This window comes from Sebastes fasciatus, chromosome 5, assembly GCF_043250625.1.
Source record: "Sebastes fasciatus isolate fSebFas1 chromosome 5, fSebFas1.pri, whole genome shotgun sequence".
In the NCBI taxonomy this organism is placed as follows: Eukaryota; Metazoa; Chordata; class Actinopteri; order Perciformes; family Sebastidae; genus Sebastes; species Sebastes fasciatus.
Genome location: NC_133799.1, coordinates 4264820 through 4285711, shown reverse-complemented (window position 1 = coordinate 4285711; position 20892 = coordinate 4264820). Strand labels below are relative to the sequence as shown.

General features: G+C 40.3%; 1 protein-coding gene across 6 annotated transcripts in view; it reads left to right on the top strand.

Moving 5' to 3' along the window:
• The window catches only part of tbxa2r (thromboxane A2 receptor), a 36714-nt gene extending 18789 nt beyond the window's left edge, over positions 1-17925 (top strand). The window contains exons 1-4 of one of the 6 annotated variants that reach the window (XM_074634601.1): positions 4882-5145; positions 10262-11149; positions 13782-13915; positions 15224-17925. In XM_074634601.1, the coding sequence (XP_074490702.1) occupies positions 10352-11149; positions 13782-13915; positions 15224-15401 (1110 nt within the window). In that variant the 5' untranslated portion in view covers positions 4882-5145; positions 10262-10351 and the 3' untranslated portion in view covers positions 15402-17925. Of the gene's footprint in view, positions 1-4881; positions 5146-10261; positions 11150-12992 lie in introns of those variants that run through there. The other 5 variants (XM_074634597.1, XM_074634600.1, XM_074634596.1 and 2 more) reach the window with 5 other exon arrangements.
• The last annotated feature ends 2967 nt before the right edge of the window (positions 17926-20892 follow it).

The window sequence follows — 20892 nt, the reverse complement described above, 5'->3', positions numbered from 1 at the left end:
ATGAACGTCCTGTATTGGAGAGGATCACCTTCAAATAAGGGAATATCTCTCGGTGGTAGAGACAGTGAACGCTGCTGTTGAACCAAAGCAGCTGTTATTTCGTTTTGTCTGTGCATGATGGTAAGTATGTCCACAGTTGGATGTTGACCGACCAAATGCTGGTATGTAGGCTGCCTTTCCTCTGGCTTTAACTGAGCAGTTGTTGGTTGGTACTGCAGATGCTGTGATGTTCCCAACAAATTGTTTTCCTGCTGATGTTCATTTGGCCTGTGTTGACATTTTGAAGCAGCTTTTAGCCCATGCTGAGTTTCCTGTGGTCTCACATCCAATGGCCTATTAGACAGTGATGATCCCTTTGTCATATCATTTTGTTGTGTTGATTTCCATGATCCAGGCTTGTATTCCTTTGCAGAAGGATTCAATACATTTGCAAATTCCAGTTTCCTTTTTTCCCTTTGCAAATAGGAATTCATGCCATTTGATGGTACTTGAGAGGAGCTTCCCACATCATATGCCCTCAATACTGCTAGCTTAGCAGTGGATGCAGCTAGTTCAGCTTCCAAGTCAAGCTGCTCTCTTTTCCTCTTCAGCTGCTCAACCCGACCCTTCAGCTGCTGTTCTTGCTCCTCCAAAGCTTGTCTTTCTTTTAAAGAGGCAACGCGAGCCATGAGTGCAGCTCTGTCTGCCTCCACCTTTATTCTGGCAGAGGATGTGGTACTGGACTTACCACTGTTGACACTTTTGTGGCTTGAGTGTTTGCTACAAACATTTGAAACACTATCATCTGGATGAATATCATCCTCAATATTACCCTTTTCATGTGTGTCACCTTCAATGCATGAAACCAACCTTTTTGCCTCAGCAATACACTCATTTGGTGCCAACATTTTTGCATTAAACCATGTTACATGTTTTTCTTTTTCATCACATGGCAACAAAACCAACAGAGATTCATGCACACATTTAGCTTCATTACACACATTAATCAACTCTTCGAGAGCATTTTGTACCTGTTCTTTATCACCCATAACCATCAAACTTTGCATTGATTTTCTTATGTTTGCTACTTTGTTTAGCTGAGCCCTTCTGCTGTCTTGCAACTTTTCCAGTTTATCAGCAAGCGCTTTCACGGTGAGCTTTACTACCCGCTTCTCAGCTGGTGTTTCAACACCGCCAGTCTCACTAGCGGTTTGTGCACCAGTCCCGGTAAAACGGCCCGACGCCGCTTCGCGACTCTCCATGATTAACAGTCAGTCACTTAACAGTCAATGTAACAAACAGTCAGCGCAAAGTCCAAAGTCCGCCCGCTTCGGCAACCAATGCATTGGATTTCCGCCCGCGTATGTGTGCACACACTTTATATGGCCATTACACAGTGTAGCGCTACGATACCTCCGCGTCGGGCGCCTTGTAGTGATGCCGTGGTCCGATGCTCCACAGCCGGCGTTAGCATTAGCTCCGTAGCTCCTCCGTAACTCCTCCGCCCATGGATGGCTGCAGACGTCCTCCAAACGCAGCCGAAATCCACACCGGCAGCTCTCCTCGTCCTCCCGCGTCGCCTCCGTTGAGTTCCAAACGTGCCGCCGTTTCAACGGAGGTCCAACAGGACAGGTTTTTGACTAATTGTAGGAGTTAAAGTCTGATACTTTAGCTACTGAGGTGATTAGCCCTGGACTGACGCGCTTTTCGCTGTAGATGGTCCTTTAGTTGTCTGTTGTGCTGTACAAAATTGCTCCTGAGTCCGCTCGTTGGGTTTACCATAACAGTTCCTTTATTCCTAATATGGTATTAAGGAAGCATGCTTCGGTTACCATAGCAACGAGTAACAACAACTACACAGCAAACATTTCAGCGTCCTTGCGGTCAAAAACCATTTGCCCTTCCGGGCTAAACCCTGACGCCAACAACACACCTCCTTACTTATATACCCGTGGCTGGGTCAGTCAATTAATGCAGTGCCACCTAGTGTTCATAAAAGTGAATTACACCACAACCTCAGTATGCCAGCATCAGGTTTTGGCTCTTACAACAAGTGCCACTAACGTGACTTGTAAAACAAAACACCGGTCTCCTGGTTGAAAGTCCCGTGTTTGTTGGACCCATCTACCTCCCCTCCTGCCCACCATAAGCAGTTGCTATCACTTTTTATTCTACGTCACTAGCTCTGAGCATAGCATAGTTTTGCGGATGCATTTACATTGCAGTCAGTACACACTGTACAAATGACAAACTTAACGCAAGAACGGCGTTCTTATTGCACGCTTTTGCCTTGTGCATTATCGTATCATTCACACGGCTTTTCTTGTGACCGGGCTGAACTGACAGTGTCAAAAGTACTGTACTGTACATTGGATTGTACAGGCATCCTCACAAAAAGGGAAAATCATACTTCCATTAGATTTTCACATGAAAGCAAAATGTATTATTAATGTGTGATACACCAAAATCTTTTGTTGGTAGCCTCACTCTCCACTGACATCAAGCAAGCTGTATAGCAGTGTCACCACATTTGATTTATCAAAGGGTCATTGGTGGGCCATTGGAGTCCCATATTCTCAGGATGATGCATATCGGTCCTAATTTTAGCCAAGTACAAGAATTTGACCTTTTTAGATTTATCTCCGCTGCTGAGCCCCGCATAAAGGAAGCTATAATAATTGATCCTGGAATTAATAAAAGTATGACACATCTCCTGGTCACTCAGCATATGAAAGAAAACACCTAAATCTTAACCATGAGCCTCAGCTGAAAATGATTGCACCACTTTTGCTACTTGAGCATGAAATGATATGTATCAGAGATCACACCAAGATTACAGGTCTCTGTCTTCAAATTGGCAAAAGGCTGCCCAAACTAGAAGATTGCTCAAAGTGCTGGTGACGGGTGTGGGCGGAGAAATTACAGCGATTTCTCACTGATAATGACACCGTACTCCATCACTGCCATTCTTGTTTACATTTTTGCTGTTTGTAGACTCTCTCGTTGTCCCCATTGGATAGGATTGTTTGTGGTTTTATGGTCAGTGTTGATCCGGTGGCTGCCTTATTCCGAGGCTCTTATCAGGGAGGACTAGTGAGGCTGGTATTGTAATGTAAACAAACATGTGTGTGCGTGTGTGTGTGTGTGTGTGTGTGTGTGTGTGTGTGTGTGTGTGTGTGTGTGTGTGTGTGTGTGTGAGTTAAGAAAAATTGTGTTGAAAGAGATATGAAAGTGGGTGCCAAATGTCCTACTATGGTCAGGTCTGCAGCCGTTTAGACTGTTGTCACGCTATTAATAGGCATTATTAGCCGCTATAAGCCCCATAGATGTGGGTCAATAGGGGCCTACTATGCCTACTAGTAGGTTTTATCATCTTTTCACATGGTAGATAACCGAATGAAGGTATAAAAGAACACGACAGCGACCTGTAGCAACCGTAGTAATTATGACAGGAGCAGAAGCGGAAGTAATACAGCCAGTGTGAAACTCCATAACAGGTGGAGGTTGGGGACGATGGATGGGTCACAAAACACAGCGTTTTTACTCAGGAGACTCAAGACTCCAGGGAGTCATCTGCCCAGTTGTTGTTTGTCAATAAATAGTTATACCGAACAACACCCCCTAAAACTACAAATTGTAATTATTACATTTTTATTTGTGTATGGATTAAACAAACAAGATATATGTTAAATAGTCACAGTCACATGCAGAGTTTTTTTTTTTTTTTTTTTTTTTTTAATTGAACAAATTCAAATTTACAAACAACATGGGTCATACATCATTGCATTAGGGTAAAAGGACAAGGTGCATACGGAACAAAAACAGATAAAATATGTAAAATTATACATGAAAATAATTTAAGGGCGAGGGCTGTACCTGTAATTCATATTCTTCTATTATACTAAGAAGTTTCAAAGCATTTGTGTTTTTAATGACTTTAAGGGCTTTTATGTAAGAAAGAAACTCAGAATGAAACACATTAAACCTAGATTTCACTTTCATATACTTGGATTTTTGCAAATCAAATTTTCCAAGAATGAGAATGTAATTCACCAGAAATTCATCTTTGTTATTGTCCATGACAAGTTCATAAACAATGTCCTTTTGAGAGAAGTTTCCCAGATGATAAACATTTGGGAAAAGCCAGTCATGTATATCATAAAGCCATAAAGCTCCAGAATACATACAATGAAAAAATAAATGATCAGTAGTTTCAGGTTCTCTTTCTGACTGATTTACAGGCCTGTGCTTGGCTGAAAGTATGTGGCAGCCTCGTTCCACATCTTCACTGCACATGTGTATCTGAAGGCGCCATTCTGTTGTGTAAACTCTTCTATAAAAACCCTGAAACCAAAGAGATAAAAACCTCTGCTCATGGCATGTCCAGCTTTTTCCAATTGATCCAGATTAGTCTTGTCTGTGTCGTTAAATGAGGTTGATTACTCCATTTGCTTTAGTCTCTAGTCAGCAAATGTTTTGCGATATTAATTGTATTAGAAAATTGTCGTACAGCTTTTTTTTTTACTTGTTTGATGTAAAGAAATTAGAGCTATTAGATAATATTCTGAAAGGCCTATCACTTTTATTTCTATTTCATTTTGAGCACTGTAGCTGTTCATACCTATATGTGCTATGTTTTGGTGTAATGATTAGTCTTTCGTTGACAGCTGCTCCACCTTCCCATCTCATATACTCACACGTGTACAAAATCAAATAGAATTTAAAACTGAAGATGAGACAAATGCCCTTTTCCCCCCTCTGTGTTCCACTTACAGTTTCAGTTTGATGCTTTACGACTTTTCTCTGTTGCTCATTCTTCAGTCTAAAATACTCAGTGGTGTCTTCCTGGAGTCCGTCCCCTTTTGTCTTCCGGGGAGGGGTGAACTGAGCAAAAGGAAGCCTGACTGCAGGGGAAGAGATGAGTATCTGAACCGCGGGGGAAGGGAGCAGAGAATATCTGGGTTCCTGCTGCAGCATGCTGTAGTTTGTCATATGGGACTTTACTTCCATCTGATGGGACTTGGTACATGAGACATGTTCCCCACCTCTTCCTGTGACTGTTCTTTGTGTTATTAATCTTTACAAGTGCAGAGTGGTGGTTTGGATGGAGTAGTGCACACTTCCCAGCTGAGAGTCAACTCGGTCCTTGAAAGCTCTTCTGTGGTGGTAAGATCAATTTTTAATCACTTAGTAAACAAACCTTATCAGAAAACAGCCATGTTTATATTTATGAAAGATTAAAATGATACCTGGAATTTATCATTTAAGAAATTTAAACTTTAGAGGAACTCCAAAAATGTGGAATGATTTTACATATTAGAGACTTTATGATATTTGTATGTTAGCCCACCCTTTCCTTGTGCATTTATGATTATAAATATGACGGTTTATCAGAATAAATAGGGTTATTCTGGGACTCTTATTTGTCAGGGCATGCAGTAGAAGTTGCATTTTGTCAACTTTAATGGTTTTGTTTTGTTTTGTTGCTATGGATTTGCAAATGTAAAATGCAAGCATAGTTTCATAGTTTTGTCGCCATTCAGTAGCCTACCATTGATAGAAAGCTGCACTAAGTCAGTTCAGTGCAGATTAAATAACACAGACTTCGGGGTTACTATAATATAATGAAAAAACTTTGTTTCAACATTTTATACAGAGAGCGTCCATTCAAATTCTACAAAATTTCATGCAAAATTTCCTTTCAACTAAGTATTTATTGAGCTTAATGGGTAATATGTGACATTAACATTTTCCAGGCTTCATCAATGAACTCCCACTGATGATGCGCATGTTTAAATAAACCAAAGCTCGACCCCTGTGGCAGAATTGTTTGCCAGAAACTGAAATCTTTGACTATAGATTTTGGGAAATGTTGCTGGATCCAACGCAGTTGCAGAAGATGCTTCTTCAATTCGGAAAGTCAGTGAGGCACAGCAGCACACTGGTGTAGCATAAGATATTGCTTGAAATGTGGACTCAGGTCTCCATGAACACAGTGGTATGTGTAATCCATTCTTTTTGACCTGACCTCTTTCTACCTAGCCTAACATCTATTGCCTAAGGGCCAGCGCCAACATCTTCTAAAAATGTAGTTAGCTCAGGATCATGAGCAACTTTAGACGTTTTGACAAAACACACGTCAGATTTTTGTAAAAAGAACAAAAATACATATTTTTTTTGTCTCTTTAGTTGTTCTTTCTTCTCTCTCTCTCTCTGTCTCTGTACTATTGTTTTAACTGGAAAGATACCCTGTGGCATTTACCAGGGACCTGTCTCCCGATTCTATTATTGATATCATATAGGGTCAAGATTTTTACACCAGTTGATATTCTGGGTCTTGAGGATTAAGAAGACGTTCAACTAGCAGGCTGTGAAGTTTCTGTTTTATTTGTTTATCTAAGAGCACAATGCCAGAACCACTTCATTGGCCAAGTAGACTGAATGCAAAGGAATTTGTCTAGAGCTTGTTTTTATTATATCCCATATTTATTGCTCACTCTCTTGTGCATCTGTCCCTTTTGTCTTGATAAAGTAATGCATAACAACCTTTTTTTACTAAGTGACATTATAAATAAATCTGCTGAAGAGGTTTACATTACAAGGATAAAAAATCATCATGATGGATTGAGCAGGACTTTGGATGGACAGCAGAACATTCCAGAGGTCTCTTTTCAAGCAACCACAAGTACAGTAGAGAATGTATTTTTTACACCACACACAGTATTTGAATAGTGTCTCATGGAAGCCAGTCTGTTTAGCGTTTGGAAAAAGATCACATCCTCAGTTCAGGAACCTGTCGACACATATTTTGCACACACTTTGCATTCTCCGTGGCATACATACACGCATCTCATGATTTAAGCTTCTGGGGGTTCCAATTAGTTTGAATAGGAAACCACTGTACTGCCTCAGTGGAGTAATTTTGAGTATGACTTATTGATTTTAGACGCTAACAGGCTCTTTTGGCTAATGGCACACTCAAAAGGTTTTCAGGGTCATACAAGAGCTGGCGCCAAGCACCGTCTGTCTCATCCTACTATTCTCTAAGGTGTAGAAGGATCCGGTAATAGTGTCGTTAGCTTTTAGCGGAAAATCCAAATGTTTCTCTCAATTTACGTTTTAAGCCTTTTGGGAAAATGTGATAATTAGACAGACTAAAAAAACCTCTGTCATGGTTATTGGGTAATATAAATCATGTATTCACAAGATCATACCGTTTGAACAATGTGCACTGAACATCACTGAACATGATGTTTCCATTTCCCACAATGGAAAGCAAATTTCCTTTTTAACTCATGTCCAATTTGTTAATGCCAGAATAAAAGAAAAAAAACATTTTTTTCTGAAATGTATGGTTGATAAAAAAAAAATATCCTAAAGGTCTCTGGTTTCAGTTGCAGGGGAATTTTCTTTTAATCAGGTGTGAATCAGCCATGGCATGTAATTACTGAAGTAAATTGGCATCGGTCTTCATAACACAAGTAAACCAAGTTGTGTGTGGCATGGAAGTTGCCTCTCATTTTGTTTTTGCTAAATGAAAGTAAAAGTCTTGTCTGACACTTTCAGAAACCTGCTGTTTTTTTTGTAGTGCAGCTGATAAACCGACAGATGTTTTTGTTTTTCCGGATGTGATGCATCAGGCTTGTAAAATGTGCGATGCGGCAATGCAAAATTGTATCTTCACACATCATTGTGCATGGCGCCAAATGTTTTTTTCTTTCTTTTCCGATTTGTTCTTCAGTATCTCTAAGTCTCTAACACTAATATTACAGGAAAATATGAGAGCAGCAATAAGTGTAGGAACTTGATGCAAAAAGCGGGAGAACATTAAAATGAAAGGTTGTGGTGCAGAAAAGTCAACTAATGAAATAAAGTCTGTGCTGCATGTGCATCCTTCTAAAGTGCTCCTGCTTTTCAGATCAAGTTACTAAAGTCATTACCTTCACTGTTTAATGTTCTACAGTCCAGTGAGGGTTAAAGTTTGCAAGCTAAACAATAGACTGCAGGAAAATGCCTGTACAAGTGCCAAAAATCCTTCATAGGCATCTTTATTACGGGATTTCTCGGTATTGAATTTAATAGTTTCCAAGCAGTTATCACGCATTATCATCAAATCCGAAGTTGTCCAGTACAGTTTTCAGCTCTGATCCTTATTTATTTCAGCACAGTTTATTTATGGAAACATAATATTTTAAATGTTTATTTATCTTGGTAACTTAGCTGAAGTTTGTGTATTGCCTCCAGTTTGCTTTCTTTTTTCTCTTTCACTCCTTTTTGACCCAGTTTCCTGCTTCATTGAAGTCTTATTGTATCTTAAAAAGGCATCACATCTACACAAACATTACAGCACATAAGGTGACCTTACACCACCTGTTCACTGATAAAATGAGTGTCAGGATGCTCAGGGGAACCCACAACTTGATATGATCAGATATACCTACTTAATGGAAGTGAATCATCTGACAGGATGTACTGAGGTGACTTTTGAATGTTGAGCAGAGACATAGTTGGTACACCAGGTAACATCAGGGGAAAGTTAATTTATGAGTGATAACATCTAATATTTCCAGAATGACGTCAATACCAACATGCCATCAAACAAATATGTTGTTTAAGTAAAATGCTGGTTATTTATTTGATTTCACTTCACCAGTCTCATACAATCTATGACGGGCAGTATATTGGGAACAGGCCACTAGAGACAACATCCTAAACTGATTGTGACGTTATGTGTTTATTTCCTGTTTGTAACTCTGTCAGTACTCTTCACATAACTGCATTTCCTACCAGGATATGACAGCTCTCCTTCTCTCTGTCTATATCGGCCTCTGTGTCACCCTCTCTATCTCTGTCCCATGCTGTCCCTGTCTGCGAGTGTTTGAGTGGGTGTTCTGTACGCGCTGTATCTGAGCTGTTACATCGACTTTATATGGCTTACTTGTCCATCCTAGAAATGCACTCACTGTATCCCAAGATGCTTTGGATTAAAACATAGATTTTTAAAGGATAGGGTCTATATTATGTGGTTTTAACAATCATTGTTATTTGTAACAATTATTGTACCTACCAAGTAAATTGCTGAGATCTGGGAACATCGCTACATTGCTAAAAACACGTCAGACAGGGCAAACAACAACAGTCAGATGGTCAGACAACCCCGAGGTCGGAGAGGGAAAAGAAAGGAAAACCGTGAAATAATTACGTAAACTGTCCTTTGTAACCATCCATCACAGTTTACGGCCCAATCTCCTGATTCAACTTTGACTTGTAGTTGTGCAGTTTTCCTGTACAATTAGGAATATTGTGGGTGCACTTACTTTCACTTTTACCTCAAAATAAAGTGGTTTAGATAATCTGGTTATATCGTTGGCTCGTTTACAAATGGCTTAATCATCTGACAAGCTTCTGTTTCTTGTATAGTCGGACATTGTTCTAGCAATGTACAATAGCCATGTTCCCAGACACTTTGGTGAATACAGTGTTATAAAGACCAATGGATATTATAGCCAAATGTGAAAAAAATAATTTTAAAGAGGACCTATTATGCTTTTTTGTTGTGTTATATAGTGTTTTTGTTCATGTAAAAGGTCTGCAAAGTTACAAAACCCAAAGTCCACGTCAGAGGGAGTTACTCTCTCCCACAGAAACACTGCTCCTGAACTGCCTGAAACAGCTTGCTTGCCTTTTTTCTTCCGTAATGTGGTGATGTTACCAAATAAAACGTTTGCATAATACCTGCCTTGCGGCTAGTTTGGCACGCCCTCAAACAAAGCCAGTTAGAGCGGAGCTGGAGCAGAGTCGGAAGAGTTTGGTTCGGTTGACCAATCACAAAAGTGGGCCAGCTGACCAATCAGTGCAGACTGAGCTTTTCGGAGGGTGTGGTCAGGGAGGCAGGAGCTCAAACAGAGCGAAAAGAGGCGCTGCAGAACATCCGCTATGAGAATATATATTTATTTTTTTTACATTAAAGCATGTAAACATGTTCTAGTAGAATAGGTCCTCTTTAATAAACCAGCCCTATGTGACTCTAGATGGGAATAAGCATGCATAGAAAATGGATGGGTGAATAGAAGTCAATTTTCAGCACCAGCAGATTTGCAAAAAAAAACAGTCCGAATAAAGAGTTGGATAAGCACCATTTAGAATTGTATCCCCATGAAGGCTGCCACATTTGAAGCGCAACACAACCAGCCCAACTCTCGCACTAGCTGGATAGTTTCTTCACTTTGCTCATTTTATTTGTATTGTTTCAATGTTTAACTTTTCTCTTTTTACTTTTGAGGTTGAAGCGAGATATGAGATTCCTCACACTGGTATCGCCTTGCCGTCCCTGAGTCATCTGAAATCAACGACCCCACACCAGCTGACCACCATGAATACCTCAGCGCTGCCACCCACAAACAACACCACCCCGCTCTGCTACTCCATCAACAGCCCTCCATTTGAGTACCAACCCACCATCGCCTCGGCCTACTTCTCATGCATCTTTGGCACTCTGGGCATCAGCTCCAATCTCGTTGCCCTCGTAGTTCTCCTCAAGTCCTTCCGACGGATACATAGCCGCTCACGCTCCTTCCTGATCTTCCTGGGTGGCCTGGTGGTCACTGACACCATGGGTCTTCTGGTCACCGGCTCCATTGTGATCTCATTCCATGTTACACACTTTAATTGGCGCCAGTTAGATCCAAACTGCCACTTCTGCAACTTCATGGGCATGTCCATGGTGTTCTACGGACTGTGCCCACTGCTGCTTGGTGCCGCCATGGCCTTGGAGCGCTTCATTGGCATCAACTGTCCATTTGCGCGCACCACCAACCCACCCAAGAGCCGGACAGTCTCCATGGTGCTGATGGTGTGGTTGATCGCCGGCTGCATAGCTTTGCTGCCCCTAACGGGCATTGGGAGCTACCACATGCAGTTGCCTGGCTCCTGGTGTTTCTTCAACATCAGCTCTAAAGGAAATGACCTGGGCTTTTCCATGCTCTTCTCTCTGGTCGGGCTGATGTGCATCGCTGTGTCATTTTTTCTGAACACGGTGAGCGTTGTGACCCTGATCAAGGTGTGCTGCGGACAGGGCAGCACCCAGCGTCGCCGAGACCACGAAGTAGAGATGATGGTTCAGCTCATCCTCATCATGGTCATCGCTTCTATCTGCTGGTGCCCCCTTCTGGTGAGTTTACCAATTTCAAATAAGTAAGCCCTATGTGTGTGCATGTACAGGCTGTTCTCATACATCGTTTGAAGCTATACCTACGAAAAGTACTGGACTGTAATTCCTATATATCACATTAAATAATTTTGTATTTAATCCATGTAATCGTGAACCAGGAAGTATAAAGAGTGACAAATGCCGCATAGGGAGGAGGCCAGGGTGGATGGGTGGGTCAAAAAGCTAACAGATTTTCACCCGGGAAACCGGTGTTCATACCCCGTGTGAAACCAGAAGTCAACGTTGATTTATTTGTCACGTACCTTCTGTAGTTGTGTTACACCACTTCCGGAGTTCTTCTAACACAAACCACGGTCTTTTCCTAAACCTAAACCAAGTAGTTTTGTTGCCTAAACCTAACCAAATTGTTTCCTATGAAGACAGAAGTTTATTTTGAAAAGATTGTAAGCATGTAATGAGCAGAAATTGACACGTGTTGCTGGAAAATTGTAGGAAAATGCACAAAAAATTAGAAATAACTTTTCGTAGGATATCATATAAACCGTTGTATGAGGAAAAATTGGCAGGCAATATGTTTAGGACTGGTTTTATGGAAAATGATAAAGCCATGATGAAAAACACACTTCACACTCTATCCTGTTGCAGCGCCACTTTAGCATCTTTATGTATCTTTGCATTAATGCATAAGGTTATTTAAGGTTGATACAAATGTTGCCTGTTGACACTTCTTGCCAGCTGAATTCAGTCAATGAGACATATGTTTGATTATCTCTGCCCATTACAGACTTCTACATGACAGTTATCTTTTGTCAAAAAACCATACCATACCATTTACAGTAATACTTTTTCCAATTCTAATTCTTGTAAAAAAAAACACATTTATGTGGATCAGCGCTCTTTTTGCAGAATAAATTGAGGACTGAGTTTATTGTGAAGCTGCTATGGGCCAGCATTCCACAGGAAGCTCTCTGGCGCTGTTTCAACCTGTGTGAACGCATGTGAGCCTCTGTAACTGGGTAGTCTGTGGTCTGTGACAGAGTGTGTTGTGTGGTGATAAGACCCATAGGAGAATGTGCCTTATTTGGCTGCATGCAGAAGAGGAACATCTGTTCACATGATCTTTGTGTTTACCAAAGTATATCTTAATATTTGGCACATTTTTAGCAATTCACTATTAGAGTTGTTCCGATACCGTTACCAGTATCAGAAATACATCCGATACTGCCCATACCATATATATATAAGAAGAACTGATTGCTGGTAGATTGTAACAGCTGTTGAATAATAATAATAATAACTTTTTTTCTCACGCCTGTATCGGATCGGTACTCGGTATCGGGCGATACCTCAAGTTCAGGTATCGGACTCGGTATCGGGAAGGAAAAAATATTATTGTAACATTTCTATTGACTATAAACACTTTGAATATAACTATCCACCCGAAAGCTATCCACAAAACACCATCTTTTCACTGTCTCTTTATCATACTCAGATTTTGATTCTAATTTGTGAAATACTACAGAGAAATAAGCATCTAAAAATGTGTGATCTGATAGATTGAACTTTGACCTAAAGTAACAACAACACAACATCACTTATAAGGTTGTAGATGGGAAGATACAAATGCAGTCAGTTATGATATTGCAAAGCATTTTGATCAATGGTGTTCTGTTCTCCAAATGATGGGTTTCTCAGGTATCTGAAAGCACCTGACCCAGACCCTGTCTATCCAGCTCTTGTTGTTATCAGCGCTGCCCTTAAATTGTTTGAACCATAATAAGGCATCACAAAGTCCTAAGCTCCTTTTCTCTGCTTCTCCTCTATATGCTTCATTTCTCCTTAGCAATGCAGCTTCCTAACTAGTTGGTCTGAAAGCCTTCTGATCTTACCCTGGATCAGAGAGCCCCTTAAGGCCTTTGTTGAGATGGCACATCTGCGCTTTAGAGCATGGGAAAGATCAGTGCCTTTTATGGTAAAACTCCAGTTTATAACAACTTGGATTTTACTTGCATAGCTTTAGCTATTGGTTCTGTCAGTTATTACATTGCTCTCACCAATGTAATTGCTGGCAACATGGCAACATCATTAAAATCAGGTCCAACGCTCACACAGGTTGAAAACTAACCCCTGGGTTAGCCAAATTTATTTGGAAAGAACATGACAGCGAAGATAGAATTATAACTCAATGGTCCATTGTAATACCATAGACTGTATCTATAGAAGGACGACGCATCTCCACTTCCTCCCACTGTACAAAATTGAAGCCAAAATATCCCAGATACGGAATCTGCAATCTTGAGATTTTTATGTCCTTGAGGTCAAGCCGTGATATTGAGGCCCCGCCCACACACCCACCTGCACCAATCACGAGCCGAGTACAGACAAAGCATCAGTAAGCTATGTAATGAGTTGGGATGAGAACGTGTTGAAGTAAGGCAATCCTGGTGAAAACTGGTGCAGTCTATGTGTTTCAGCTCAGCATGCCATCTACCACACTGTCATTTTTGATACCACCACTAAGTTGCCAATTCAGAACCTCAATTCTAAGGGACTGAAAGGCCAAAGCTACCTGACTAGAGCACATCTTTTTCTGCAGTCCTGTCTAACCTCAGTTGTGTGACACCCTGCACAGATATATATTCTGAGGAGCGTGGTGACTGACGATCCTGTAAGAGATGAAATTGTTTTGTTCTACATACGAATGGCCACCTGCAATCAGATATTTGACCCCTGGATATACATCATGTGTCAAGTGTCACAACTAAGGCGAGTAGAAAGTAAACCGTTGAATGGTTGTTTCAATAACACATCTTCCCCATAGTAACTGCTCACCTCCATTATAACTTTGGGCTGTGGTTTATGGTGGTTGGCCGGCTACCTCAGCATGTTCCTAAACATCTGCCAGTGAAACTCATCTACAACAGTTTACTGGATTCCAAAACCATTACCAATAACCTCAAAGCATCATTGGTAGCATGCTTCATAGTGTGGCGGGTGTCTCATCTTGGTGTTTCTGCTGATGCTATGTCCACTTCATTCCATTCCTAGTCAGTTAATAAACAGTGCACTTTAATAGTTACAATCCTTTGTCAAGTCTGTTTATTGACCTTCTGCCTGCTTTCATTCCCTGAAACTAACACAGATGGTTTCCCATCCAAAACATGATAGCTGAACAATCTGCAGATTGTAGTTTTACTTACTCAAACATTTCTTTGAAGCAGAGCTGCGGGAATCTTTACAGATAAGGGTTAAACATCAAGAAAGTTGTCCAGACTCAGTAAATGTCTTGCTTTAGTAACTTATCTAGCTTTAAATAGTCTTCTGCCCGTAAGCAAGACCGTGAATGCCACCTTCTGTGAAAGTGGAAGATAACTTGCACCCTGGAAAACTGTGACTTTTTGGTTGTTTCAGTCTCCGGAGCATCTTTGCCTCTCAGAAAAGTTTGTCTAACTAAAACTGTGGTTTGCACTTCATCTCAACACTTGCATGCAACAGTTTTTTTAACATGGTGAAGTGGATTTATAGCTGTTTCCTCACACTGCTTGGGTGTAAACCACAGTCGACCAATTTCTTTTGGCACTAGCTGAGTTTGGAACTGTGACAACAATAAGCCAATTTGTCATTCCTTAAGGAGCTTGTTAGCATGTTTTTTCCCCCCACAAGAGACCGACGGGCTAATGCTAATAAGGCTATGCCTCACATAAAAAGCTGCAGCTTAAGTAAAGCAGGGGGGATAATTGTGTTGCAACAGCCACTGCCTCAGGATGGCCATGGCAAAATTAGTCTAGCCATTCCCTCAGTAAGCTTAACACATACTGTATGTGTGTGTGTCTGTGTGCATTTGCAATATTAACCGATTTCATCTTTTCCCTCTCGTTCCTTGTTTTTAATCTCTCCTTCCTTTCTCTTTTCAACTATAATTTGTCTGTTGTCTGTTGTAATTGATGTCTTTTCTCCCCTGCATCTATTTGACTTCCTCTCTCATCTCATCCCTCCCCCACTCCTCTCCTGCATCTTTTCTTTGCCTCTTCCTTTCCTTCATCCTCATCCCAACTTCCATCCCTCCACCATCAGGTCTTTATTGCACAAACTGTGCTGTCCGGAGGTCCCTTCCGGATCAGAGACCTCCTCCTATGGATACGCTTCGCCACCTGGAACCAGATCCTCGATCCATGGGTATACATCCTGTTTCGACGGGCAGTTCTTAAGCGAATCTACCCCCGCTTCGACTGGTCTCGCGGCTCCATCATGAACTCGTCGTTCAGCAACACTGTCCGGAGGTTCACGCGTTCTTCACTTGGGAGCAGCGTGGGTCCAGATGAAACGGGAGAGAGGCGGAAATCAAATGTAACCCCTCCATCTACACTGAAGCCACCACCTCCTTCTCAGTGACTGTTTGGATTTGAGTTGTTGCCGCAGGCCGAGTGACATCATTGGGGTCACAGAATGTGTTTGACTGTGTTTTTAAGCTCTGGTGAGTTTTAACTGTGGCCAGGATACGAAGCAGGATTGCACCAATCGAGTCTTGTTATTTTATTGCATATCTTTAAAATGTTTAGCAGTATTAACAATGTCACTTTAATTTAGAGCAAAGTATGAAGACGGAACAGGGGCTGTTTGGACACACGGATCAAACCTGTAATCTATAGATAAAATACATTCTCTGTGACCACTATACAGAGCACTGCAGTCATCTAAACAGATTTAAAGCTGCCTAGATGCACTGCTCTTTCTACATGTACTGCTCCATCAAGTGCTTTTATGATATTTCAGTTTTAAATGTTTTTTCACAGTGGATAGGGGCATTCTGTGGCCATTCAGAAACCCTGTCTCCTACAAAATGATGTTCCAATACAACTAAACTACATTCTCAATTAGGTAATTATTAATAGAGGGAAACTTATTTTCTTATTACGGTCACAGTTTTACACAGTTTTAAACATGTGATTGACATTGTAAATTGAAACAATACAAAAAACACAACACTACATGGTTAGTTTTCGTAAAAAAAACATAATGGTATGACTTTTTTTGTTATACTTTATTTAAAATTAGTGAATGTTTTGCTTGCTATTACACCATATAACTTTTAATAACGTTATTATATCCACGGGTGTATAATAAGACCTGGATATGGTGCTGCCGATCAGCCTTGCATAGAATTTTTTCCAGTGGCCACTCGCGGTATTGAAGCAAAGTCTCCCTCTGCGGCCCAAAATGCCTTTACCCCATAGACCATCACAGTAATAGGGACGTCTGTAAAACTGTTGACAGGACACCTCAAACTGCAAACAAGGTCGATTATGACTCTTTCTACTATGAATTTTTGATCCATGGAGGTTTTATATTTGTAAAACTTTCCTCGAGCCGAGAAAAGACATTTTAAAATATGTGACATCATCACAATGTAAAGTTTATGGGCTGAGCAGGAACTCATGGGCTGGACCAGCGGGAGAAACACTACTGCACATATTCAGTTGGCCGCATACCCCAGAAGAAAACCAAGGCTTATTGAAAGAGGCTGGGACACGGTCTTGGGGCGGTCTTGGGCGGTCTTAAGGTATATGACACATGCACAGGGTAAATGGATGCAGCGTTGCGATTGGCTCAATTTCGGCAAGTGCAGAACAGATTTTACTGCGCATGTGTTGTAGGCAGCATCTTGGGGCCCGCTATCCAGTTATTATAATACATCCATGATTGTACCACGTGACTTTCATTAACGGTCACACGATATACTACATCACCTGCTCTGTGCGTCGTTTGTTGTGCTACGTCACTTGCTGCGGCTTTCCACAGACTATCAATACAAATGTATTTGTGATACGTCAAAGACTAAAGTAATAAAGCAAAATATGTTTTCCTCCAAACGTAAGTGAGAATGCAGTTAAGTTATATGGGGAGACATTGATTGCTTTAATGGGATTCTTCATTTTGGTCGGACATTATGCCTTTTAAGCTCATGTACACTTTGCTCAGATGCTCTTTAGTGTCACATTATATACTCAGGAAGAATCATTTTATTGTATTTTCAGGCTCATGCTAAGAAGTACTTTTCATGTATTGTTCCCTTTCTCAAAGTACCCTGAAAATGTTTGGAGAAGGCTTTGAATGTTGAAGTAACAGTAACAGTGTAATAGTTGATCTTGTGGTGCTTAAAAGTGAAGATGCTTAGACTAAACTGAAACATATAGCTTACACTGCCAGAGGCCTCCAAACACTTTCCATTTCAACAGTTTATACATGACACAGCATGTGTTTTCAATGTGTTAAATGTTTTGATGATGCATGCAAATCGAACCAAACTTTCCAGATCTTGAAATGATCAGTTCTGAACTTTTCCAGATTCCCTGAATGGGATCCTCTGGTTCAGCCCTCATGGTTGTCATTAATGAACACATCCAGGTTTGGCAGAAGAAGAAAAAAGAGAAAATAAAGTGTATGCCAATGAGAATGTGATTATTATAACAAATTAAATATGTTCACAGATCCTGAAAATGCAAAACTTATGTTGCCAATGCTAGAACAATCTTTCCCACTGTCAACTTCAGAAACGCAACAAAAAATGTAACAGTAAAAGTCATTTGAGATGTATTTCTGCATGAAAGGTTATATTTACGTAAATAGTTTGAAATCCCTATCTGCTGAATAAAAACAATGCCTGACATTAGCTATTCAGTATTACAGATGTAAAGAGCTGAGAAAGTGCAATTGTAAAATGAAGATTTAACTTGCCTATCTTTGACAGTGTTATATAAATATATAATATTACTTGATTATTAATGTTATCACTTTAATGATTCCTCACTGTGTCACTAATGTGTTTGTTTGTTTTTTAATTTCTAACTCTTCCATCTTAAACTGTAAGACCACAAAATTCAAACACCATCATTTGTAGTAATGGTGTCTAGCCATGAATGTAGTTCTTTGTTTTAATCGCCCAGGTTTTGAGATATTGACCTCAGAGATTTCTGTATTGGAGGTGAAAGGAAATTAATTTGTGCTGCTCAAATTGATGAAAAAATCTATTTAAAACATAAAAAACATGTCTGTGCAGAAGTGCAGAAGGTTAAGCGCAACTGACCCTTTCAAACAGGCCCACTCAATTATCTTACTTGTCTTTGAATCCCATGAATGACGGGGGCAGCCAAACAGTACGGAAGTCCAATATTTCCATCTGGATAATTTATAATTTCTCTTATATTTAAACTAGTATGTGTGTGCCTACCTCAGTTTTAGATTTTAAGAATATTTCCTATACAAATATTTCTCAGACAGATTGGACAATCCAAAATAATTAATGGTTTTCATGGCAAAATTGGAACAAGAATCAGCTTTACTAACCAGCTGAGACTGATACAGAATCTTAGTATGGGTTCATAATATCAAATTCACCCTCTCTTAACCTCTTGCCTTTCCTCTGGGCCTCACTGCAGTGCTAGAAAAACAGTTATTTCTGCGTCTCTAAAGATGTTTAACTAAAACGTCAAGTTGCTGTCAAATGAGAAGGTGTTTATGATAACATTGAACAGGGAGGATTTAGTTGTTGGATAATCCGAATTCAGCCTGATCATTTGGGCAGTGTAATGACAAACATTGTATCTACATTGTGATAGAAGATTACACTATAATATATTGAAACTGAAACATGTCCCGCTCTACTTGATTACTTAGTCACTCAGCTATTCACACTGATCTGTTTTTGAACATTGTATTATCACTCATCACCTAGAGTGACCTGGTGTCCCACTTTATGAGGGACTGCACAGCCGTTTTATCCCTTGTCCCACATATTGAGACGATGTCCCACATTTTCATTGGCTCTAGTTTTCAAAAGTTAAACCACTGCAGACGCGTTTTTTAAATCTGTCTTTTATCCAGTGGCTGTGAAGAAAGCAGAGAAGGCTGTCATCACGGGGCTGTGTTTGCTGTCAAACTGCCCACACTTGGGTCAAGTGCAGGTTAACCTTTCACCACAGGAAAATTGAGAGTCACCGCAAAGTTACAAGCTTTGCAGATTTAGCCGGAATATGACGGAAACTACCGCAAAGAAAAGGAAGAGCAGCTACAACAAACACTGTGAAACTACTTAAAAGTATTTATAAGCCAGTGGAAGGCACTTCTCTGAGTTTTTTGTGACATTTGCCAGATATTTTTCAATTCCATACGGGGGTAATATGTCATGAAGCGACACAGTTCATTAGAGCCTCACAGGAAACGTGCAGCTCAGAAAGAAATGTGCCGATCAATGGATGCATTCTGGCAAAGCATAGAGATGTTACAAGATAAGGGGCAGAATAGAAATGTTTATTATTTAAGTTAGATAGACATATCAAAATTGTAGACTACCTCTCAGCCTTGGTAACAAGTCCCACATTGTCCCACACAAACATACTCTTTGTCCCACATTTGATTTGTTTGTATCTGATCACCATATACCCAAACCAGTCAGAGTGTCACTCAATTCAGGTTTATTTGATTATTTACCTTCCAATCTACTGATCCACACTCCAGTCCAGTAGGTGGCGGTACTGGTGGCATTACCAGTTACTCCATCAAGCTGTCATGGAGTCCACACAGTCACTAACTGTGCACCACATCACCTGGCGATCGAGGAACAACACTGCTCCTGCAAAGCCAGGTAGGTCTTCACTGTAACAGTCATTACATTCAGTAGCTTGTGTAGCATAGAAGTGCTAACACTACTTAATGATGTGCTAACATACTCTGCTAATGACAGAAAGCCAACAACACAAGGTCACCATTTGTCAGAAAATGTGACCCCACTGTACCTATCTTTTGCTTTTCTTTTAGAGTTTTGTTAATATATCTTTAAAGTAAAAAATATTTAAATCATTTATGTTTTTAACAATTTAGTTTTGCTCTCTGTGATGTATTGTGAGCTATAGTTTGGTGTTTGCCTAATTCTTTTACACACGTAGCGTTACAGTGGGGTCACATTTTTGATAAATTGTGTTGCTGGCTCTCTACGGTCACGGATTTCGGTAGTCACAAATTTCGGTGCATCGAGCCCCAATGTTTTTTACCATATGCTGTGGTTTTTACTTAGAAATGTAACGTTTTAGAAACCAATATCTCCTTCCAACCTCTCCGTTGCTACGCTATGATTGGCAAGTCTGCATTCACGGGGCGGGACTTAGCGAAGGGTCAATTACCAAACAAACCACTGAACCAATCACTGAGGAGAACGGCTGAGATGTGTCTTGCTTTAACTCCTTAACAATATCATCCATTGAAAATGAAATGTAAAAATGTTGAATGTGTTTGACAGAAATGGCAAACTTATTTAAATGGACTTTTCTGATAAACACACAGGCTTTACAACGATGAGTTCAAACTTTTTACTTACAATTTAAACATGTGAAATGTGCCGTACACTTTCAGGTCTTCATAAAGAAAGAGGTGCAATCATATACAAAGTGTTAAAACAAAACATCATCAGACAAATACTGATGTAGCTGAAACAGTGTCACCAGCATGAGCGAAGTCGAGTCAAACTGCATTTTGAAATTTGTCAATTCAGTGTTTACTTGCTTACATGCTTTCAAATAATATGACTTTATACCTTGTTCGCATTGTTTTGTGAGCCAGAAAACATAAACCTGTCAAACTCCAACATGTAGTTTGATGCTTCCTTCTTTTTTACAGTGAATACTCTCCAATGCAGAGACAGACAGAGAGAGGAGCACATTGAAACTAAGTGATACTGAAGTATAAAGACT